The sequence below is a fragment of the Colius striatus genome, chromosome 1 (genome assembly GCF_028858725.1).
Source record: "Colius striatus isolate bColStr4 chromosome 1, bColStr4.1.hap1, whole genome shotgun sequence".
Classification (NCBI taxonomy): Eukaryota; Metazoa; Chordata; class Aves; order Coliiformes; family Coliidae; genus Colius; species Colius striatus.
In genome coordinates this window covers 100,141,873-100,163,096 of record NC_084759.1, presented here as the reverse complement: position 1 = coordinate 100,163,096, position 21,224 = coordinate 100,141,873, and the positions used below count along the sequence as shown (strand labels likewise).

General features: G+C 34.6%; 1 protein-coding gene across 1 annotated transcript in view; it reads left to right on the top strand.

Annotated features, from left to right (window-relative positions):
* NCAM2 (neural cell adhesion molecule 2) overlaps positions 1-21,224 on the top strand; it is a 271,912-nt gene that overhangs the window by 149,628 nt on the left and 101,060 nt on the right. The window contains exons 7-10 of the mRNA XM_062006146.1: positions 343-480; positions 5,219-5,336; positions 10,151-10,311; positions 17,364-17,509. Of these exons, the coding sequence (XP_061862130.1) occupies positions 343-480; positions 5,219-5,336; positions 10,151-10,311; positions 17,364-17,509 (563 nt within the window). The remainder of the gene's footprint in view (positions 1-342; positions 481-5,218; positions 5,337-10,150; positions 10,312-17,363; positions 17,510-21,224) is intronic.

Genomic DNA, 21,224 nt, shown 5'->3' with positions numbered 1-21,224 from the left:
AAGGTCCCTTCCAACCCCTACCGTTATGTGACTGTGATTCTGTGCTTCTGTGATTCTACTCATTTTGCAATAATTTATAGATTTAACTTGCATTGGATGACTGCTCAGAGTAAGTGAAAATTATGGATGGAAAATCCAGATTGAATTTCAGGATATGGAATGTATTTTGGAGTGTAAAAAAAGCAAATTTCTCTACTGATATATTTTTTTTTAACTTGACAAATACTTTTTCAATAAGCATGCTGATTGTACAGAGAAAGTACATAAATATTGCCTTTAAGGCATCATTTCTTATGTTGCCTTGATTTACTAACACCACTTAATTTCTTCCTTGCTTTCTAGATCGATTTGCAGTATTAGCAAACAATAATCTCCAGATTCTTAACATTAATAAAAGTGATGAAGGAGTATATAGATGTGAAGGAAGAGTGGAAGCCAGAGGAGAAATTGACTTTCGAGACATAATTGTTATTGTGAATGGTAAGGAGTAAAAGTTGTTGAATTGACTTCTTGCTTTACTTGATTATCATATATCAACTTCTAAAAAGTTATGGTTAAACTGGTTAATATAATTGTCACATCTGTTTAGTATTGTTTTCTTATAAATGTAATTGCTCAATATTTTTAAAGAAATAACATCTATAATTCCTTATTTAAAAAAAAATACTATATTAAGTAAACACAATTCATTGCATTTCATAAAATCTGTGTATATAAATATATAAACCCCAAAGTATTGTTTTTATCATTCATGAAACATTGATAATCACTACAAGACTTGAGTTTCAGATTATTATTTACAGTAGTTCAGTTCACCTTTTATTTTTCATTGTTTTGTCATGTACCTAAAAAAATATTCATATTCACCTTCACTGTGTTATTATATTTTATTAACTGTCTCTAAAATCACAAATACATTTCATTAACAGCATTATTTAGATTTTTTTACCATTTTATTTGTATGAGGAATTAAACATATGAGTTATCTGAAAAGTAGCATTGTAAGGTTTATTAGTGTATAATACATTTTGGAGAAGTAATATGAATGAATGAAGACAAGATAGAGAATGTAGCTCAACCTTTCTTAAATTCAGAGCTGACGTCATGAAAAATAAATATCTCTTTGGATATTGTCTGGAAAGGACACAGTTCATAAAAGGCATTTTTTATCTATGCTTTCTGTTTAATGCCAGTTGTTCAATGCAACTGTGTCCATCATGCCTGTTATGTTCTGGGTTTCAAATGCTTTTTCCTTGACTGGTCTTTGTTGGCAAACCCCAGTTTATAGAAGTCATTATGGAAGTTGAATTCTCAGTTAATTTCAGGAGAAAAGGCAGATTCTAGCACAGATATTAGCTAATCCATAGAGTCAAGCAGCAATCTTTGAAGCAGAATTCTTTAGATTGTCGTAGCTAGTATACAGACAGTGACAAGAAAATGGATGGTTATCTTAAATAGATAGAATAGCAATATATTGATACTGCATTACCTCAAAGGTTTTTGTGGCAGTTGGCACAGGCAGGATGAGCAGGGAGGATGGGTAGGCAATGTCTCACTACCTGCATAGACAGCCGCAATCCAGGGGAGTGCTCCAGTCTTAAGTTGACAAGATGGTGAGTACTCACCTGTGAGCTAAAGCCAGGGCTCAGAAAGATCGATGCATCCAGCCAGATGGAGCTGAGTAGCAAGGATGTTTCAGTGCAGGCAGACTGCAGGGGATATTTAAGTATGCCTCCTGCTAAGGTAAGTATGTGTGATAGGTGCCTGCAAGTCCAAGACCTGCAGCATCAGGTAGAACAGCTGAAAAAAGCTTAGTAGACTCTGAAGTATTAGAGGAGCACAGCTAGAGACTGACAGATGGTTCCAAAAACACGTACCAGCCTTAACCAAAAATGAAATACCTTGGACCCTGGTGACACATATAAGCAGGACTCTGCTTCACAACCCTCCTCACAGTGTTCTAATAAAAAAAGTTTAATCATTAACAGTGGAGGACACTCATGAGCAAGGTCCAGCATCATAAAGAGAAGTAATGGATGCTTGTTGTGGGTTACTCATTGTTAAGAGGCACCAAGAGACCCATCTGTCGATTAGATAAGGAGTCACGAGAGGTGTGCTGCCTCCTGGGAGCCAAGATCTGCAGCATGCCTGAGAAAGTGCCACGTCTCATCACGGTGGGGTCTACTATCCACTACTCTTCTTCCACATGGATATGAGCAATGTAATTAGTCATGATTTCACCAAAATCAAAGAGGATTATAAAAGCCAGAGGAAAGTGAAGGGGGGGGGGGGGGGGCAAGTGATCTTTCCATTCATCTTGCCTGCCAGAGGAAAGGGGGCAATCAATAATAGAAAAAACATGCATATTAACTCCTGGCTTAGAGGTTGGTACTAACAAGAAAATTTTAATTTTTATGACAACAAGACCTTCTTCAATGGCAGTAATTTGATAGGGCAGGATGGAATACATCTGTCTCACAAGGGCACTGGAATTTTGGGAATAGCTTGGCCAACTTGATTAAGAGGCCTTTAAACTGAAGTACTCAGGGATTGGGGTGCAAAATGGCAAAATATGTGCCATCCCATCCAACAGGGAAACAGGTCAGGGCAGGAAATGCGAAGATGAGTACTTCTCAGCACCACACCAAGATGAGAAGCAGAAGGCTGACCACCCTGAGGGAATGTCAAATAAGGGAGGATAGTCTTGCACCTGTCAAGTTAAACCTGTCTACCTGTACACCAACACAGACAGCCTGGGGAATAAGCAGGAGTTGTGAGCGCAGGTGCAGGGCTATGACTTCATTGCTATCACAGAGATGTGATGGGACAACTCACATGACTGGAGCACAGCTATGGGTGGTTACGTATTGTTCAGGAAAGACAAGCCCACCACAAGATGAGGAGGTGGAGTTGCTCTTTATGTGAGAGAGCAATTAGAGTGCATTGAGCTCTGCCTGGATGGGGATGAGCTTAAGTGCTTATGGGTGAGAATTAAGGGGCAGGGTAGTGTGAGTGATACTATTGTGGGTGTTTACTATAGGCCACCTGATCAGGATGAGGAAGTGGATGAGGTCTTCTACAATCAGCTGAGTGCTACCTCTGGATCACAGTCCCTGGTCTTCATGAGAGACTCCAGCCACACTGATATTGCTGGCAAAGCCACTCAACCAAGCATGCAGAGTTCAGGAGGTTCCTTCAGAATGTTGATGACAGCTTCCTGTTTTGGTGGTCAAGGAACAACGGAGGAGGGGTGTGCTGTTGGACCTTGTACTAGCAAATAAAGAGAGTCTGGTTGGGGAAGTGAAGGTAGAGGCTACCTTGGTTGCAGTGATCATGAGATGGTGGAGTTCCAGGTCGTTTGTGGAAGAAGCAGGACATCAAGCTCAGTTGCGACCCTGGACTTCAGGAGAGCTGCCTTTTCAAAGACCTGCTTGGAAGAATTTCATGGGATAGGATTCTAGACGGTAGAACTGGCCAAGCCAGGTGGTCAGTCTTCAAGCATCACTTCTTCCAAGCGCAAGACTGGTGTGTACACACAAGTAGAAAATCAGGAAAAGGCGGCAAGAGGCCTGCATGGATGAAAAAAGGAACTTCTGGAACTACCTAAGGAGAAGAAAGAAATCTATGTACGGTGGAAAAGGAGCTGGGTTGATGGGAAGAGTTTTGGAATATTGCCAAATTGTGCAGGGACAAAAGTAGGAAGGCTAAAGCTCTTTTGAAGTTAAACCTGGCAAAGGAAGTAAAGGAAAAAAGAAAGGCTTTTTTCTTTACTTTCTGGGAAATTTCCTAAATGTCATACATATCCTGATCTCATTGATATAAATGTAGAAGTATTGTTTTCACTTAAATGTGACTGGATTTTACCACTTTTCTTTAAGTGTGAACTATGAGAGACTTACAAGTGTATCTTCATTTGTCTTTTCCTCTTTTAGATTCACACTTTATTTCCACTATACATACATATATCAATATGACGCTATGTTCATCGGTATTTATGGTACATTATCTCTCTAATAAAATTTGATATATTTAATATTCAGAAGATGGAAAGGTTTCTGAAATAAAATACTAAAGCTAAAACATTTGATGCAAAGGGGATTGGACTGGAGATCCCTTCCAGCCCTACCACTCTATGATTCTAAAGCAAGATAAGTTAATTCTTAACATTTGGTGAGAAATAAATTTGGAAAAAAGAAAATTCATTGTAGTTATCTGTTTGTTTCTCTTTTCTTTAGTGAAAGTTAAAGCTAAAGAGGATAATTCTGAGTTACTCTGATGACAGGATGCTCTTGCTAGCAGAAACCTATATTTTGTGACACTCTTCTTTCTCACTTTCCCCGACATTCCTTCTTTTCCATATATCCTCTTTTTTCCAGTTTGCTGGGATTGTTTTTATTTGTTTATTTCCTTGATATTTAAATGAAATAGATTTAGGACAGCTGTCTTAAAATTACCATGTGAACAAAGACCTTAATATCAGCCTGTAAGTTGCTCTGTTGTAAATGTCATTGCTATTTTTTTTCTTGTTGGGTGGAGGTTTTCTGCTAACTGATAATATTTTTCTAATAACTTTATCCCAGCAAGAACAGACAAAATTTGTCACTCTCAGAACACAAACACAGTTTTTGGAAATACTTTTTCAAAAAATAGATTTTATGTATTGGGTTCTATCACATTTCACCTTGTGAAGTTGGTTATACTCCTGCCCAGGAAATATGAAAGAGTTAAAAAAAAAAATAAATATACATTATCAAGACAACTACATACTGAAACTTGTTTTTAAAAGCACTATCTGATATCAGCACATAGTTACATGTCAGCTTTATAATTGAATAAAAAAAGAAAAAATACTAGAGATACAATTTCATTTAAAAAACTTAATTTAGTGCCCATTGTAATTCTATTGTGTCTTACACTTGTTAGGTATAACTTGAGTCACTTTAAAATGTTTAGTAAGGAATTTTAAGAACTGCTGAAGAATACTTAAATTTATTCTTGTAAAAAAAAAAATTATAAATGTCCTGATAATATTAAAAATCTTTTATTTTTGAAAAGTATAGAAATCCTTATAATAATGCTTCATATTATAACTTAATCCCTGATTGTAGCCATAAATTCCAAAATTAGCAAAGGTTCCTATTCTGTGTTTTTAGTTTATCCAGAAATACATGAAATAATTTATTTTTCCACTAATAGAAAATAACATTTTATTTTTCAGTTCCCCCTGCAATTACTCTGCTACAGAAATCTTTTAACGCCACTGCGGATCGAGGAGAAGCAATAACTTTGTTCTGCAGAGCTATTGGATCACCTCCACCTGAAATCAGTTGGTATAGGTAAGTTCAGCCGAGGTCTGCACATCAGAACACATTCTTTTATTGTGTCACAATTTTCTATCACAGTCTATTAAGTTGTGCAACTTTATTACTGATTTTTAAAAATGTTTGCTATCCATTTCTGTTCTAACCTTTAAAGCTGGATTGAGCATTAATAAGTGAATTCACACAAATTCATTTGCACTAGATTACCAGCACGTGATATAATGTCAAAGCTAACTAAAATAATGTATTTTACATAATTTCTTCATATTTGAAGGAAAGCGAAACTGAAGCAATGAGTCCATATCTCAAAAACAATACAAGGAAAAAATCTCACAACTTTTGCACATTAATACATCTGGTAAAAACATGTACAGTTCTGCAATAAAAATCTATCCAATACAGATCATCAACATTGATAATAAATATAACATTTTCCTAAACTGTAAAAATAGGTTCTAAGCCCAGCTCTGAATTTAATGAGATTCAGAAGAAGATATGACTTCAGACATCCCTAGGATATGAGAATGTTTCATCAAATTAGTTTCAAAGGTATTTTATGTAATTTTTAAAATGGTAGATGTTTTGAAAATTAAACTGCTTTTAAAGTTTATGTGTGGTTTTTGATGATCTCAATGGCATGAATATAGTCCAACTATGTCATTTGGGAACACTTACCATAAAACATTTGTAAAAAATTTAATATCTGTACACTATATATTCTCTCAATTGTAACAAAGATATGCATCTATCCTGGGTTATGAAGTATCTCATTCATGTCATACCAGTGTACATTTCTATTTTAAACCACAATAATTTGCATATTATTTCAGGTGGATTAAAAGGTCACTACATTTTTAAAATGGACATTGAAGGGATTTCCATCAATCCATTGTCTTTTTTTTTAATCTTTGAACAATGTTAGATTAGTTCTAAATGCTGGCTTCCTTTGACTGACATCTATATCTGAAGATATCATAAGTCAAATGTGGATTTAATTTTTTATCTTGTGCAATTTGAATCTCTGGAGATGTAGATAAACATAGTGTAAGTTAATTACCTAATGTGGCTTAGAATTCAAAATTAGTGAAGAGGAGGAAAAGGAAAAAATATATAGAGTCCAAATTAAAGAGTTGATACTGAATTCAAACTGAGGTTGAATATTCTGATTTTATAATATCATTGAAGTAATTTTTTCAGTGTCTGTCTCATCTGGACAAAATTCTTAAGAATTGTCTGAAATCTGATATCCTAAATGGACTTATGTGTTCTCCTTCCCTAATGACTTTTTTTTAATTTCCTTTCATTGTCTTTTTATTTTGTCTTATTAGGCTATAAATTCTTGGCAGTAGAAAACATTCTTGATTTTGGATTTGCTGACAGTACTATATTGTAAAATGGCAGGTGGAAAAAGCATATCCTGTCTCTGTGATATGCAAACGGAATAAAGATTAGAGGAGCAAAATTATTTTTATAGAAGAAGCAAACTTCATTCTAAAGTGTATTCCAGTACTAAACTTCTGTATCAAATTTATGAAATCTGTATCTTGAACTGTTCAGGTCCCTTTTTACTCACATCTAGATAGCCAATTAAAAGCATTCAGAATCAGTTGGTTGTCTTCTCCTTATCCCTGGACTTATCTTGCAGATGTATCAAGATAAATATCTTCACCTTCTACAGTATTTCTGATGCTTTTTCTTTAGAAATTAGACAGCTTTCTAGACTAGATCAACACAGTCCTGGTTTTTGAGAAAAATCTAGAAAGTACTCTCAGTGTTAGGAAAGTCTATAAAAACTGATTTTTCTAATATTAATATGCTTGTCAACCATTGAGAACCTAATTGAATCTGTTAACAGAATTAATAGCCAACATGTCATATTCCCAATTTCATTCTGTTTAGTATTCTTTTTCATGTTGAATGTAAATTGATATTACCCTCCACTCTATGTATATTTTTTTTCTTTAATAAACAAGTGGATTTACATATTGAATTTGACTGTTAATTGTAACTTTGGTTACAGCAAGTCAAAGGAATTTTTTGTTCAGTTTTATTCCCAGCTGTATTGTCTATTGTTTTTAATTCAGTCATTTTATTTAATTTACCCCAAGTTAACCATTTGTAAAATGGGCATGTGTGACTTAATGGAAATCTCTTTTCTGAATACACAGCTATGCTGAGGAACAAAGTCTAGAGAGACACTTTTGTAACAGAGAATGATATTTCCTTGTAAAACATTCAGAAGTTTACAGAGTCTTATGGAGAGATGAGGAAAAGCTCTGAGAAAGAGTGGGAATGATTTCTACTCCCTTCTGCTTGAGGATTTTCATATAGTATAGAAAATATATTTAGATTTTCTCGACTCTTGTTTCTTTTTGTTTTTCAATGAATTATTTTGACAGGTCAGTCTTAGCTAGGGTATGAAAAATGACTGTATATTAAAAATCCAATGACAGTATTATTGAGATGGCTTATGTATCTGTCTGTGGTGACTGTAAGCAAGATATTGGATGAACCAGTAGTTTCAGGCTTTAAATTACTGAAGACAGTAACTAACGTGTAAAGCTTTAACATTACTCTTCATTTTCAGGTGCAAAGAGGTTTAAGATTTTGACAACTCAAAATGGAGGCATCTGAACTAATGTGTCAACCTTTCTCAAAAAAAAAAAAAACCAAAAAAACCCATTAGTTCATTTAAAAAAAATAGTCAGTTTGAAATACCTAGTCAAGGAGAAAGGTCAGCAAGTGTCCTGGGTTTAGCCAGGATGGAGTTAACTCTCCCCAGCTGCCTCCAGGGGGTGTGGCCAGGCTATTCTTCAATCCCATGTGACTTCACACTCAGGATATTAGGGCAGCAGCTGGGTGGGGATGTGGGCTGGGTTGTGGATGGTGAGTAGTTATGCTGGATAGTGCTTATTTTTCCTGTGTCTTTTGGCTATCATTGTGACTGCCTACTCTTGTGATGTTCTGTTAAATTGTCTTTATCTCAACCCACAAAGTTCTAGAACTCTGTCTTGATTGTCCTCCCCATCCTACTGAGGTGGGGAGAAGTGAGGAAATGGGTGATTTGGTTATTGTTCAACTAGGATAAGACTAAACTTTTTGTTTAGTTGATAGTCTATTTAATATGCATATTTACTTAGTTACTGTTTCATGGACTGAGAGAATTGAATTCTTTCACCACTTAACTGATACCTCTATTGAAGCTGAAACGACGTTACTGTAAAGCATAACCTTCGGAGAAGCAATACACTAATAGAAACAACTTAGCCAGGACTAAAAGATAAAAATATGAATGATCTGCAAATATTTACTTACGTGACTAGTCTTACTGAAAACATGATTATTGTTTACAACTGTGTAAATAATGTACGCTAGTAAGGCTTAACTGGATCAATGCCCTTATCTTTACTGACAGGACTTAGAATTATCTGACAAAAGAAATAATCCACTTTTAATGTGTTATTCGTGTTTTCCTATTTTTCCATATCAGCATCAATCTGAATTGCTCTTGTTTGCTAGAGTCCAGAGAAATGCTCTTATTTCTACCTAGACATTTTCATAGCTATAGATGGTGTTTGTGATAACAAGCATTTAGAAGCTACTTCTGACCTTGAATATAGACTTTTGTCTCCTAGCAAAAATCACTGCAATTTTTTTAGTGAAGCCACCTATGTGGAAAGTCAGTTCTTTTCTGTTCTGCAAAACAAAATCTCCTTTCTTTGGAAAGGAGATGAAAGATGAACAAGTATTACAATGATGTCTTGAAGTGAATGGCTAAGTGGGCTAGAGTTATTTACAAAAATGTTACTAAAATATAAGCTATGTAAATGCCAGGAGAACACTATTAAATATATTAATGTTCCCAATAAAGAAGCATTTTCACTTTTAGGGAAAATATTATTTTAGAAAAATATTAAATATATGTAATAAACAGAATTATGTGAGAAAAAATTAGAAATCATTACTGCTCAAATCTTGAAATAAAAATAGGAGTATATTTTAATACCTATACTGAAGTACTGTGTCCAGTTCTGGACTCCTCAGCTCAAGAGGGACAGCGAACTTCTGGAGAGAGTCCAGCACAGGGCCACCAAGATATTCAGGGGACTGGAACACCTTTCATACGAGGAAAGGCTGCAGGAACTGGGGCTCCTGAAGAGGAGACTGAGGGGAGATCTTATTAACATTTACAAATAGCTAAATGGTAGGTGTCAGGAGGTTGGGACGTCCCTTTTTTCTATTGTAGCTAGCAACAGGACAAGGGGTAATGGGATGAAGCTGGAACACAAAAAGTTCTACATAAATATAAGAAAAAACTATTTCACTGTGCGAGTGATGGACCAGTGGCACAGGCTGCCCAGAGGGGTTGTGGAGTCTCCTTCCTTGGAGGTCTTCAAGACCCTCCTGGACATGTCCCTATGAGACCTGATCTAAATGAACCTACTTCTGCAGGAGTATTGGACTAGGTGATCTCTAAAGTTCCCTTCCGATCCCTACCATTCTGTGATTCTGTGATACATTTTAGAATTTGATAAAATTTATGAAGCTGGGATCTTGAATATTTAAAATTCAGTTCACAATGCTTTGCTTGTGTCACGTGTGTTCATATTCTTATGAAAAAACACCGTGATCCTGCAGAACAATTTTTTTATGCTAAAATCGGCTCCCTGCTGTAAACTGCCAGTTTACACCATGTAAGTTAATACATTTTTGAGTCTAGCATTTTTTTCCTGCAGCAGTTACTTTCAAGATATTGATGCTTCCATAGCATGTTGTGTCAGAGTTTGGAACCTACTGTTTGACTTATACATCTCATTTTTTTTTTTTAGGAATGGTAAACTTCTTGAAGAAAATGAAAAATATATGCTGAGAGGAGGCAATACAGAACTAACAATAAGAGATATAAAAAATATTGATGGGGGTCCTTATATCTGTAATGCTAAAAACAAAGCAGGAAGTGATAAAAAACAAACATTCCTTCAAGTTTTTGGTAAGTACTGCATAGTATGTTCCATACTTACTTTTTAAATATGCACAGTAGGGAACTGAGGTGATAATTCACAATTTTCAGTGGAACAGTATTCCTGCAAGATGTCTACTGATGCAGAAAACCACTCTCTGTTTAATTTTACAGCTTTTTCCTCCCTGTTGGCTACTTTAACCTTTACAACTGAATTTAATTTTGAAAAGACTGTCTTGGCATTTGCTTTTCTACTATTGAGATACAGTACAATGGAGTGTTAAATTATTCATTCACTGTGGTTTTCCTTTAAATGTTGGCTGCTTGCAAGAAAGTGGAGAAAAAGGGGAAAGTTCTGAAAGGGGGAAAAAACAGATTACTTTGGACTTCTAAGCAATGCCTTTTTTTTATATGAGTACACACCATGCAGAGGTGTTTCTGATTTTTCAGTTTGTTTTTCTGTCTTGATTTTCGAGTGCATGATTGCAGATGAAGACATAAAAATATTGTCTGATCTGAGTTTCAAAGGAAAAAAGTAGTAACACAAAAACTTTCTGTGCTTTACCATGCAATCTGTGTTCAGTATTCCCTCCTTTACATAAAACTTTATTTGAAGTTTCGTATAGCTATAGTCTAGTGTGAATAGGCAACTATGAGAATATAGAAAGCCTTCCTCAGAAATTGTGCAGGATCAAGGTTGTATCTTATTTATGAGAAACTTAAAAAAAAGTGATGTGGATCTTTTACATAGCTTTAACTATAATGTGGGTCTTTAACTATAGCTTATAGGAACAGCTAAAACATGTATTCAGGACCATAAGTAATTAAATTTTAAATGCCAGCTAAAAGTAATAATACATTATACCAAGTGAAACAGTTGTAACAGGAGAGAATAATCTAATAACTCTCAGTGGAATAGCTAAACTATTGGATTGGATAATACTGTCATTTGGTATCTGGTAGCCTGAGGCTGAAGCCATAGTGTCAGGTGAACAGGTTATCTGTGTCTGTTCATTACCCTTTCTTTCCTATTTTAGAACTCCTTATAGCTCTCCACTCTGTGGTGTATCGAGTGTTTCATACTAACCATTGGGTTACAGTATTGTCCTGAGAAACTTGAAAATTTTTCTCAATTACGGTTCAAAGGAAAGAAGATTAAATACATTTTTTTAAAATTCAATTCCAGGCTCATGATGTATAGCATGTTGCAAATTTTTGTGGAAAACTCACATTTCATTCAATTGTGTTTCCAAAATTAAAAAAAAAAATATTTCAAGGACTAGAAGAGACTTGCTAGTTTTGATATGAATTTAGGGAAGTTTTACATAGAAATAATTTTGCATGTTGTTTGGGGAATTTTAAGTATGGCTGAAACTTGTTTAGTTTTTGCCTAGGGCAAGGTTACATTTTAATGCAAAGAATAGGGAAAAGGAGACACCAGAATAAGAGTACTGCCTGTATACATTCTTCCATCTTTAACAACCACTATTCTAGAAACTCCCCAGAAAGCCAAATTTAAATTATTTAATAGCTATTATGTTTTGGTTTAATTCATTTTGAACCTACACATCCTTTTTTTGTTTCTTTTCACAACATCTTAAACTCCTAAATTCCTTAACATCATTTCTTTCTTGCATGAAAAATTATTTCTTATGTTTAAGTTTGGGCCCTATTCCTTTATTTGGCTGATAATTCTTAAGCTAAATAGTGAAGATTTCTGTATGTTCTTTACATCAAATGTAGTTTTCTATCTCACTAGTACATCTATTTTCTAGCTTGCAAGATTCTAGTATATTTAGTTTCACCTACTGTGGAATTACAAATCTCTGAATCACACATTCCTGTACCTCTCCAGTTAGAATCCCATGCATGAGATGGCAAGGCAAGAATAGCATGCAAGATTTTTGTTGTGTGGAGAACTTGGTGGTTCAACAACAGAGTACTGCTTCTGTTTCAATTTCATTTGCCTTCTCTCACATTCTATTTACCTCTCGGTCTCTACCTCAGTACTGACATAGTGTTTCATCAGAAATATCTGCAGTGTCTCTCAGACCTTTTTCCTGAGTTGTTATAGCTAATTTAGAACACATCATTGAGTATATAGGTTCAGAGGTATTTTTCCTGTGTACTTTACTATTAGATACATTTCAATTAGGGTATAATCTGTGTACTGTTAGTTTGACCTTAGGAACAGTATCAAAAATTAAGCCTCTTACCTTACTTGTAATCTCTAAAGCTCATTGTACTTTTAGTCTAATATTACCTTTACAAAGTAAGTCTCTAACTCTGAAAATGTGGAGCAGAGTTATATTTTCTCCTACAAAGAACTTTTCTTTGGTCTCTTTTACACAGGTTAAACTCCCAGTCATATATACACCTAAGAACTTACTGTAATTTTTTTTTCCTTAGCTGTATTAAAAAAATGCAATCCGAAAATGACAAGGGAGATGGCTGATTTTTGTAACTAAATAGTACACAAACAGACAGTTTTTGTTGAAGTGGCCTATTAAATGGCATTATTATTTCCCACTCTATTAGCTTGCTTGTCACACGTACCTGCTGTCTTTAATTTATGATGCAAAGTCCTTGTGGCAATGACTATTGTTTCTGCTACAACAGAACTCGGCAGGATTGAAATTTATAATTTAACAGCAATGTAACCATAGTGCAATAAAAATAACAGTAACACTATAACATTCAGCATTTAAAATTTCTAATACTCTGCCCTTTTGAATGGACATACCCATCTTAGTGCCATCTAATAGCTGCACCTATAATGGGCCTCTTCTATCTTATCCTTCTTAGATATGTTCCAAATGTTAAACTTAAAAAGATTTAGGTTAATTCAGGCTCTCAGAAGGCACACATCTTGGAAACTAAACATATGCAGCTGTCAAATGACACTAAGTTCATGTTCATTCAGAAGTGCAGAGTACTAGAAAGTAACCAAAGAGGCTGCAACGAGATTCGGGTGAGAGATTGCCTAAATTTTTCCATTATTTTCAGGCTTAATGATTGCATTCCTTTTATGTTTACAGTGCCTGGAGCATACCTAATTAGTTCTCCTTTGAGCTTAATAAATAGATTAATATGTGTTTTAGTATGTGTTTTGCTTGGCTTTGTTTGATTGGTTTTTTTTCCTAAGGCACTATTTAGTACATACTCTTTGTTTAAGTTCATTGATAACTCTAGAAAGAGAATCCCATGGACTCTCTGTGCCTGTTCAAATGTTGTGAAATCTACCAACTGCAGCTTCATAAAATGCAATTCAGTTAAAGATGTAGTGTTAAATGTACATACATTTTCTATATTCCTCTTTCTTCCTATTATGCCATTATCTGTTTAAAACACCACTGTTTTATAAATAAAAATTATGCAAGCCATAAAGACAGTGATTCCAGTTCTCTCAGAAGACAAATCTTAAGTCCTTTAGAGTGTGAAGTAGTAATACTGTTTTAACATGTACAAAGACTCAGGTTTAACATGCATTAAGTCAACACTTTATGCTGGTATGTGTGCAAATCCTTATGTCAGGTATCAAGCTTCAGGATTCTGTTTCTTAGATATTTCCTTGTTGACTTATAGTTTTTTTTACTAAATTTAAATTGTAGCAGCAGTTTCTAGGGGGACAGGGTTGTATTTTTGCAACCTGATTCAAATATGACTGTGCAGGAGGATAACAGTATGATTCCTCATATGTAATATTAATCAAGATAGCCTATCAGGTAGCAATACAAACATACCCAACCTCTCACCAGTAATTCCATGCTTGTATTAATAATAAGCTTTTGAAAGCAGTTCTTTTGATGAGATAGACTATCTCAAGTTTCAGATATATACCACTTCCCAAGTCTGATGAAACTATTCTGTCAAAGATATGGGTGGAACTCTGTGAATTCAATAAACTGTGTACTACTAAATCAGTTTTAAGCAACCAGTAACAAATCTAGAACCTCAGATTGCTCTCCATGTTCTTAAGATTTTTGAGGAAGCTGTAGATACACACCAATGAGCTTAGTCATTTTCTGAGAAAAATCCAGAAGAAACCCAGGAAGGAATCTGAAGGAACTTACTCAGAAGTGTTAGAGAACTTAACAGTAACCTTCTCTGATCAGAGAGCAAACCTTCCAAGCAGTAAATGTTATTTCTTTATTTGGCAGGATAATTTTGTTAATATTTAAAATATGCGTGTCTAGTCATAATCATAGAATCATAGAGTGATAGGGATTGGAAGGAACCTTTAGAGATCATCTAGTCCAATTTCCCTGCAGAAACAGGTCCACCTAGGTCAGATATTCTTTCAGAATTCTAGTTCTAGAGCTTCTTCCTTTCTGTTTTAGATTATACAAGTTGTCCAAGTGGATACAGACCAAGAATTATTAATAAATTTAACTACTTCTTTTCAACTAGATTTCTCTATATAAATTTAACTTTAAATGATTCTCCCTGATTTTCAGCTATGTAAAACACATCAAGAGAGTGATTTCTGAAGTCAAAAATTAATCACCCATATTCCTGTGGTCTACATAGGAGACTACTACTTTTTGTTGTTCATGAGTGTACGAATTGTCATGTCCTCAAGAAAGACATTATTTCTTGTAATTATTGCTTCATATTTAAATGAACTTTTATGATAATCAAAGCGTTGGTTTCAATATTCTGTAACTATGAGTAGAGCAAGTTACCAACAAAATTATGTTTTGCATCACCTTTCTAGGATGGTAACTAGTGGGAACATGAAAGTTCAGAAATCTCTCAATTGAAAATTTACGCTTCATTAACTAAACTTGAAATGTTTAAGCAGCTTCACAAACAGTAAGCAAGTGTATGATAGCAAAACTACTGAAGGTGGTACAAGCATTTCATTACCCTTTAAATAAAATCATTTTTATGAAGCTTACACATAACTCCTATATTGAAGCCTTTATTAATAGCAGTTAAGTCATTAAGTTTACAATTGCTGAAGTACATTATAATACAAATATTTCAGTATTTTTGACTGAAGAAACCAGCAAAAACCTGGACTCTTCCAGGATTTACATTCCAAGATGCTATGTTTTCATTTGTTTCATATTTGCTGGAGTACAGCAAGTAAACACCAATTCAGTTTGAAAATGACTTTGGCAATTTAAAAAGAATGTTTAAAGAAACAGGGGAAATAACTGTTTCAGTATTTGTAAATATTAGTCTTGGCATTCTCAAATAAATATGTTATTTACATGCACACAAAATTTTAATATTTTATAATGTCCAAATTGCCATAAAAATATTAAAAAAATGCAAAAGCTTCTAGTCAATAGTAAGTTAGGATTTGTGACCTGCAAAAGTGAAGTAATTAAGTAATATCACCCATATGAGATCTCCTCCCTGGTTTTCAGTGTTGCAAGAGATATTTGATGATTAGTCAGTGCTTGTTCCTTTAAATGTCAGCTATTTGTTTCTAAAATGTCAAGCTAAAACTTTTTGTCTTATAGTGATCCATTTGAAGAAGGCCTTAAAGAAATCTAGAATATAAGTTTAAGATGAAAAAGTATTACTTATAACTTTTAGAACCTGTGTCATCTTGAACAGATCATATATCTGTCATGTCGTCTAAATGGGGAAATCCTCTTGTGATGGAAATAATGTAGTAACAAATTTTAAAAATTTCTTACATAAAAAATATCATGTATTATGAGATGGTTTTTAAAATTTGTAGTATATCTGTCATTTTCCTTGTTTCCAGGGATGATATTTTATCAAAGGAAAGAATAGATTACTCTGTAGTCAGGAAACATGGCTAAGAGAGTGGAAACAGAATACTTGAGTACTAAAGTAAAATATTTCATAGGCATTTGAATGATTCTGAAGATCAGAGTAATAACTGAAGTCATTTTGAAGTTTAATATAGTTATCTTTTGTCTCAATTTTTTTTTTGTAATTTCAACTGACATCACTTGTTATAATACTAAGAAGAGCTTAAGCTTTTTCTCAGCCAGGTTAATGTCCTGGTGTAGTGCTTTGTTTACTACCTTCTACCAAGTAAAGGGGGACCCACTTGACATTTCATGAGCATCTGATCACTCAGGTTATTGTCTTTCTGCACATGATGTGACTCACTGTAGATTATATCTTTATGAAGCCGGCTATTAGTTCAGTGTTGGGTAAAATATTACTTGTTTTTCATTTCTATGAAGTAAACACACAATAGTTTATTTGTAATAGACAAACACTGATTATTGTAAAATCAATGCATGCCTGAGACAGTAGGGCACCTCTGGAGACCATCTAGTCCAAAACTCTGCTGAGAGCAGCGTCAGCCAGAGCATGTGTCTCGGGACCATATCTAGCTGGATTTTTAAGGATGGGGACTCCGCAGTCTCCTAGGCAGGTTGTTTTGCTGTTTAGTCACTCTCTCAGTAAAAAAGCTTTTCTTCTTCCTGTGTTTCAATTTGTGCCTGTTGCCTCTTTTTTTGTCTCTGTGCACCACTGAGGAGATTCTGGCTCCATCTATCAGATATGGCTGAGATGGCCAAGATCTCTGGAGTCTACTCTACTAAAGGGTGAATCACTGGCTCATTGTCAACTTCTTGTGCACCAGAACCTCCTGGACCATCTCTGCAGAGCTGCTTTCCAGCCAGTCAGCACCCAGCCGGCACTGTTGTATGGAGTTATTCCTGCTTAGATGTACAATCACCATGGAATCATTGAATCTTTCCTTCATTCCTGAAGTACCAGAGAGTAGCAAGGACTAGCTGGTCCCTAAGGGACAGTGAGCCAGGAGCAAAGCACACAAACACAGCCGCCGTGGCAGAGGCCTTTATCACCCTGGACTCATCCCACATTATCCCAATGAGGGAGCAGGCAGCTCTAGGGTTGTTGGCCATGCTGAGCTAGGAGTCTGGGTCATCAGACATACAAAAATGGGTGTTGTATAACTTGAAGTCAAAAAAAGTTGGTTGCTCTCATTGATGGTAAGGTTAAACCTGTACTTATTCCCAAGTGAAAAAACAGGAATATGCTTTCACAAAAAAAAAAAAAGTTTCCATTTTGACATGACATTCTTTGTGCAGGATGAGTAATGTCATTTGTATTTTTAACAGTACAGCCTCAAATAATACAACTTAAAAATGAAACCACATTTGAGAATGGGAAAGCAACCCTCATCTGTGAAGCAAAAGGAGAACCTATCCCAGAGATTACTTGGAAAAGAGCTATTGATGGAATAACTTTCTCTGAAGGTGACAAGGTAAATCAGCCTATAATGTATAAAATATTTAAATATGTACTGCCTGGCTAATCTTTGTTGTATGCAGAACATTAATTTAAAGAGAGTTTAATTCTAAGTTCTTCTGGATTTGGAAGGAATTGCTACTTTCAAAAGTAACAGAGAGTTGTGGAGGTTTAAAATGTTAAATTAAAGGAAATAAAAAGTAATTTCAGTTGTGAAGGATAATTAATCTCATCAGGCCTATATTTTTGTACATAATCTCTACTAAGGGTTTCAGTTTTGTCTTGATCATAATGGCTACCTGTAACCCTTCTTGACTGTATTTAGATTCTGTCCAGTATTTCTTGAAATGAGGTGGACTTCATAGAAATCTGAAATTTAAAAAACTGGGATACTTTGGAGTACTTTCTTTTCCATTTCTGACTTTTTTTTTTTTCCTGTGGCTTTTTTTTTATTTTATTGTATTTTTCTTCACACAGAGCACATTGAGCCTGTTTTCCCATGTTGTTTTCCCATTTTCATATTTTACTACAAAAGTGAGTTGAGCTGAGAAAGATTATGATGTGATAATGAAGAAAGTCAGTTACTGTGGGAACAAAAGCTATAATTATGTGGAATGATGAAAGCAAGAGAGACAATGTAATGTTGTTCTTAACCATGTGGATAAGAAGCTGTTTCTACACGCTTTTTTTACTTTTTAATTTTTCCTTCCATTTTCTTTTAGGATTTGAACAAATGTTTTCATCTCAATTTTCTTACATAAACTACAGAATTTCTCTGTGCTTTTTAAAGTAGGAGATACCTACCATTTTTCTGAATGGCTAATTCAGAATTTTTACTCCAGATAATAAAGTAGCATTGCAGTCTTCTTTCAGATGTTTGCCTATTGAGAGCTATTGCTTAAGAAAGCAATTGACAAACATACAGCAATCACATCACTAATCTGTATAATAAATATAAGTTTCTCAGTTATATACATACTTCCATTATTTGTGTTCTAAAGGGGAATGTCTGATCAGATGTAGTCTCTGACTTGACCTTTCCTGAAACTGAGGCAGTTTGTGAGGCTTTGTCTATCATTTTCCTGCTCTGTGATTTCCATTTCAGAGCAACATAAGAATAATTATTTAATATTTTAAAAATAGTTTTGCATTAAAACAAAGCATTTTCTCTCCTCAAGTATTTCAAGTCAAAGCTCATCTTCTGTTGCACAAGGACTGTACTTGATTGCAAATGTAGCCTTTCACTTATGTTTGGAATGTTCCAAAAAATATTTTGTTAAATCAGACATTGCAAATGAAAACAAATTGGAGAAACAAGCTACAAAATATTGGTGCAGTTGAAACCTAAAACTTATTTAATGCTTGTGTAGGACAGTATTACATTCTTACATCAAACTGCAGGTCACTAAACTCCTCAAACACTTAACTGTAGCATTCTCTGAGCTGTGGTTCAATTGAATAATAGTGACAACCAAACTAAAACCTAAATTCACTTTCTAGTTCTGTGCTGACATACTGTATGTGGAAGATAATAAGAATGAGTTATATGGTTTCCTTTTGTTCTTGCCAATGAAAAAACTCTATGTGCATTGCTCCTGGGACAGTTTTTCCTGAATGTTGAATGAATGTTCTAAAATATTGTATATCTTTTTGAGCTATAAAATATGCTTCTGTTTGCCCTGCAGTCTTCCAGCTCTGGGATGCCAAAGAGTTGGCTTGTGCTTTCCTACCAAATTAGGTGAATAGGGAATAAAATGACAGTGATTAAATAATTGAATAATTTTTGAATGTTACAACAATGTTTTTCACAAAGACAGCAAAGGAAAAGATTAATTGAAGAAATGGAGAGAAAAGTAGTGTTTGTATCATAGTCTTAAATTGAAGTAAGTTTTGAAGTAATATCGAATCAGCAGACATACTTGTATCAAACTAAAAATTATGATCTACATTCAATTAATTAATCTTTTGGAATTTTTAACACTTTTAGAACATTTTTTTGGTATAGATTACATTTTATCAAAAAAATGTTTTGAACTTAGAATATCTTTAAAGGCTGAATTTTTTCAGTAAAAGATGGAGGAACTTCTCCAATTAAAGTATCGTGATGATGAATAAAAAAGAATTCTTGTTCTTGTTTTTAAATTATACTGTCATTAGTTTAAGTATGTAGCACCTCAATCAGGTTATTTTGTTTTGCTAAAATGTAAGCATACTTCATGTGGATAAGGAAAAAGACTCAATGTGAGATCATTCTTACCCTGCATGGATTCAGAATATTTTCTTTCAATTGATAGATCCTGTATCTAGGACATAGACTTTTCTGAGTTTTGAAGTTATGTCCAGGAGAATGGAAAATATGCACCAAAGTCATAGATCAAAGAAATGACCCTGCTAGGCTTAAGAAGGACAATGTTAATGAGTAAGAGGTCTATAATTATCTCTTAGGAAAATATAACTTTGATAAAAGTTTTTAGTACATCAGAACGGTGTATTTGAAAGTTGAATCCATATGAGTTCAAACCAGAAAGCAAAGAAGCCTTTTCCTCTCTGTTTTATAAGATAGCCTTTAGAACAATCTGCTACACAGTGTGCAGTCCCTCATGGACAATTTGAAATAAAGTGAACTTTCTGCTTCCTCTGACCTCTCTTGAATGTTTAAATGGAAAATTTTTCCAGGAGGTCATGTTAGATGACCTCTGTAATCCTTTTATGTCTTTCTAACCCATAAATATGTGAAAACGGGTAAGCCTGAATAAATGAGTGATTATTTGTGACAGAAGGTGTTTGGCTCACCCTTAAAGATTTGAAAATGTAGATAGAGATTTCGTCCAAGGCTAGACCTTCATCTGCTGTTGCAGTATCAAGCCAAAACTCTCTGCTTGATGCATGTGTTCTGCCTCTGGACTTCTAGTCCCCAGCTCCCCATCATTGCATGTCCTTTCACTAATATGCCAATATGGCCATACTGCTTTCTGCTGTGATTTGAAATGGCATGTTCCTACAGACCTCTGTGCATCCAGCAGGCCTGGCTCTTTTCCCAGTAAAAAGAAGAGACAGGAAAAGAGTTGCTTTTTGTAGAACAGAAGGATGAATAGTGATTGGATTTGATTTGCTGTAATCACGTATTAAATGGATTTTGGACAAGCAAATACATATCTAAATGCATTCTTGAAAAGGAGCATATCTTGATTCTCTGATACAAAAATATCGATTCCTGCACATTCTGCAGAAGTATGAAGGCAGAGTTTCATACACTACTTTCCTAATATCTAATTTTAGCAGAAATATGAAAGCTAAGCATTGTTTGTTGTAATTACTATTTCAAGCTGTGATTTCGAATACAAATGACGGTAACGGGTGGGGCTTGATATGAGATAGTAGCTTCACTGCATGTGACATGTCTCCAAAGGGACAATCTTTACTTTGAAGAATTTATTATTTAAACATATAAAATGAATGAAAGAAGTCAATGCAGACAAGTCACAGTCCAGAATCTGATACTCAGATAAAAATCTCTGATTTTTAACTTCATCATGGAGGCCACAGAGATAGCTCGAATTCTGCTTCCTTCCATCTACCTACAATTGGAATAATAACCAGTGTCCCCATGAATATTCATGGTATTTTTTTTCCAAAGAATTCTTTTCCAAGTTTGAATTCACTCTATATTGACATGCAAATCAAAGCTTGTAGAGTTTTTAATAATTTTCATGATCAGGCAATAGGCAAAG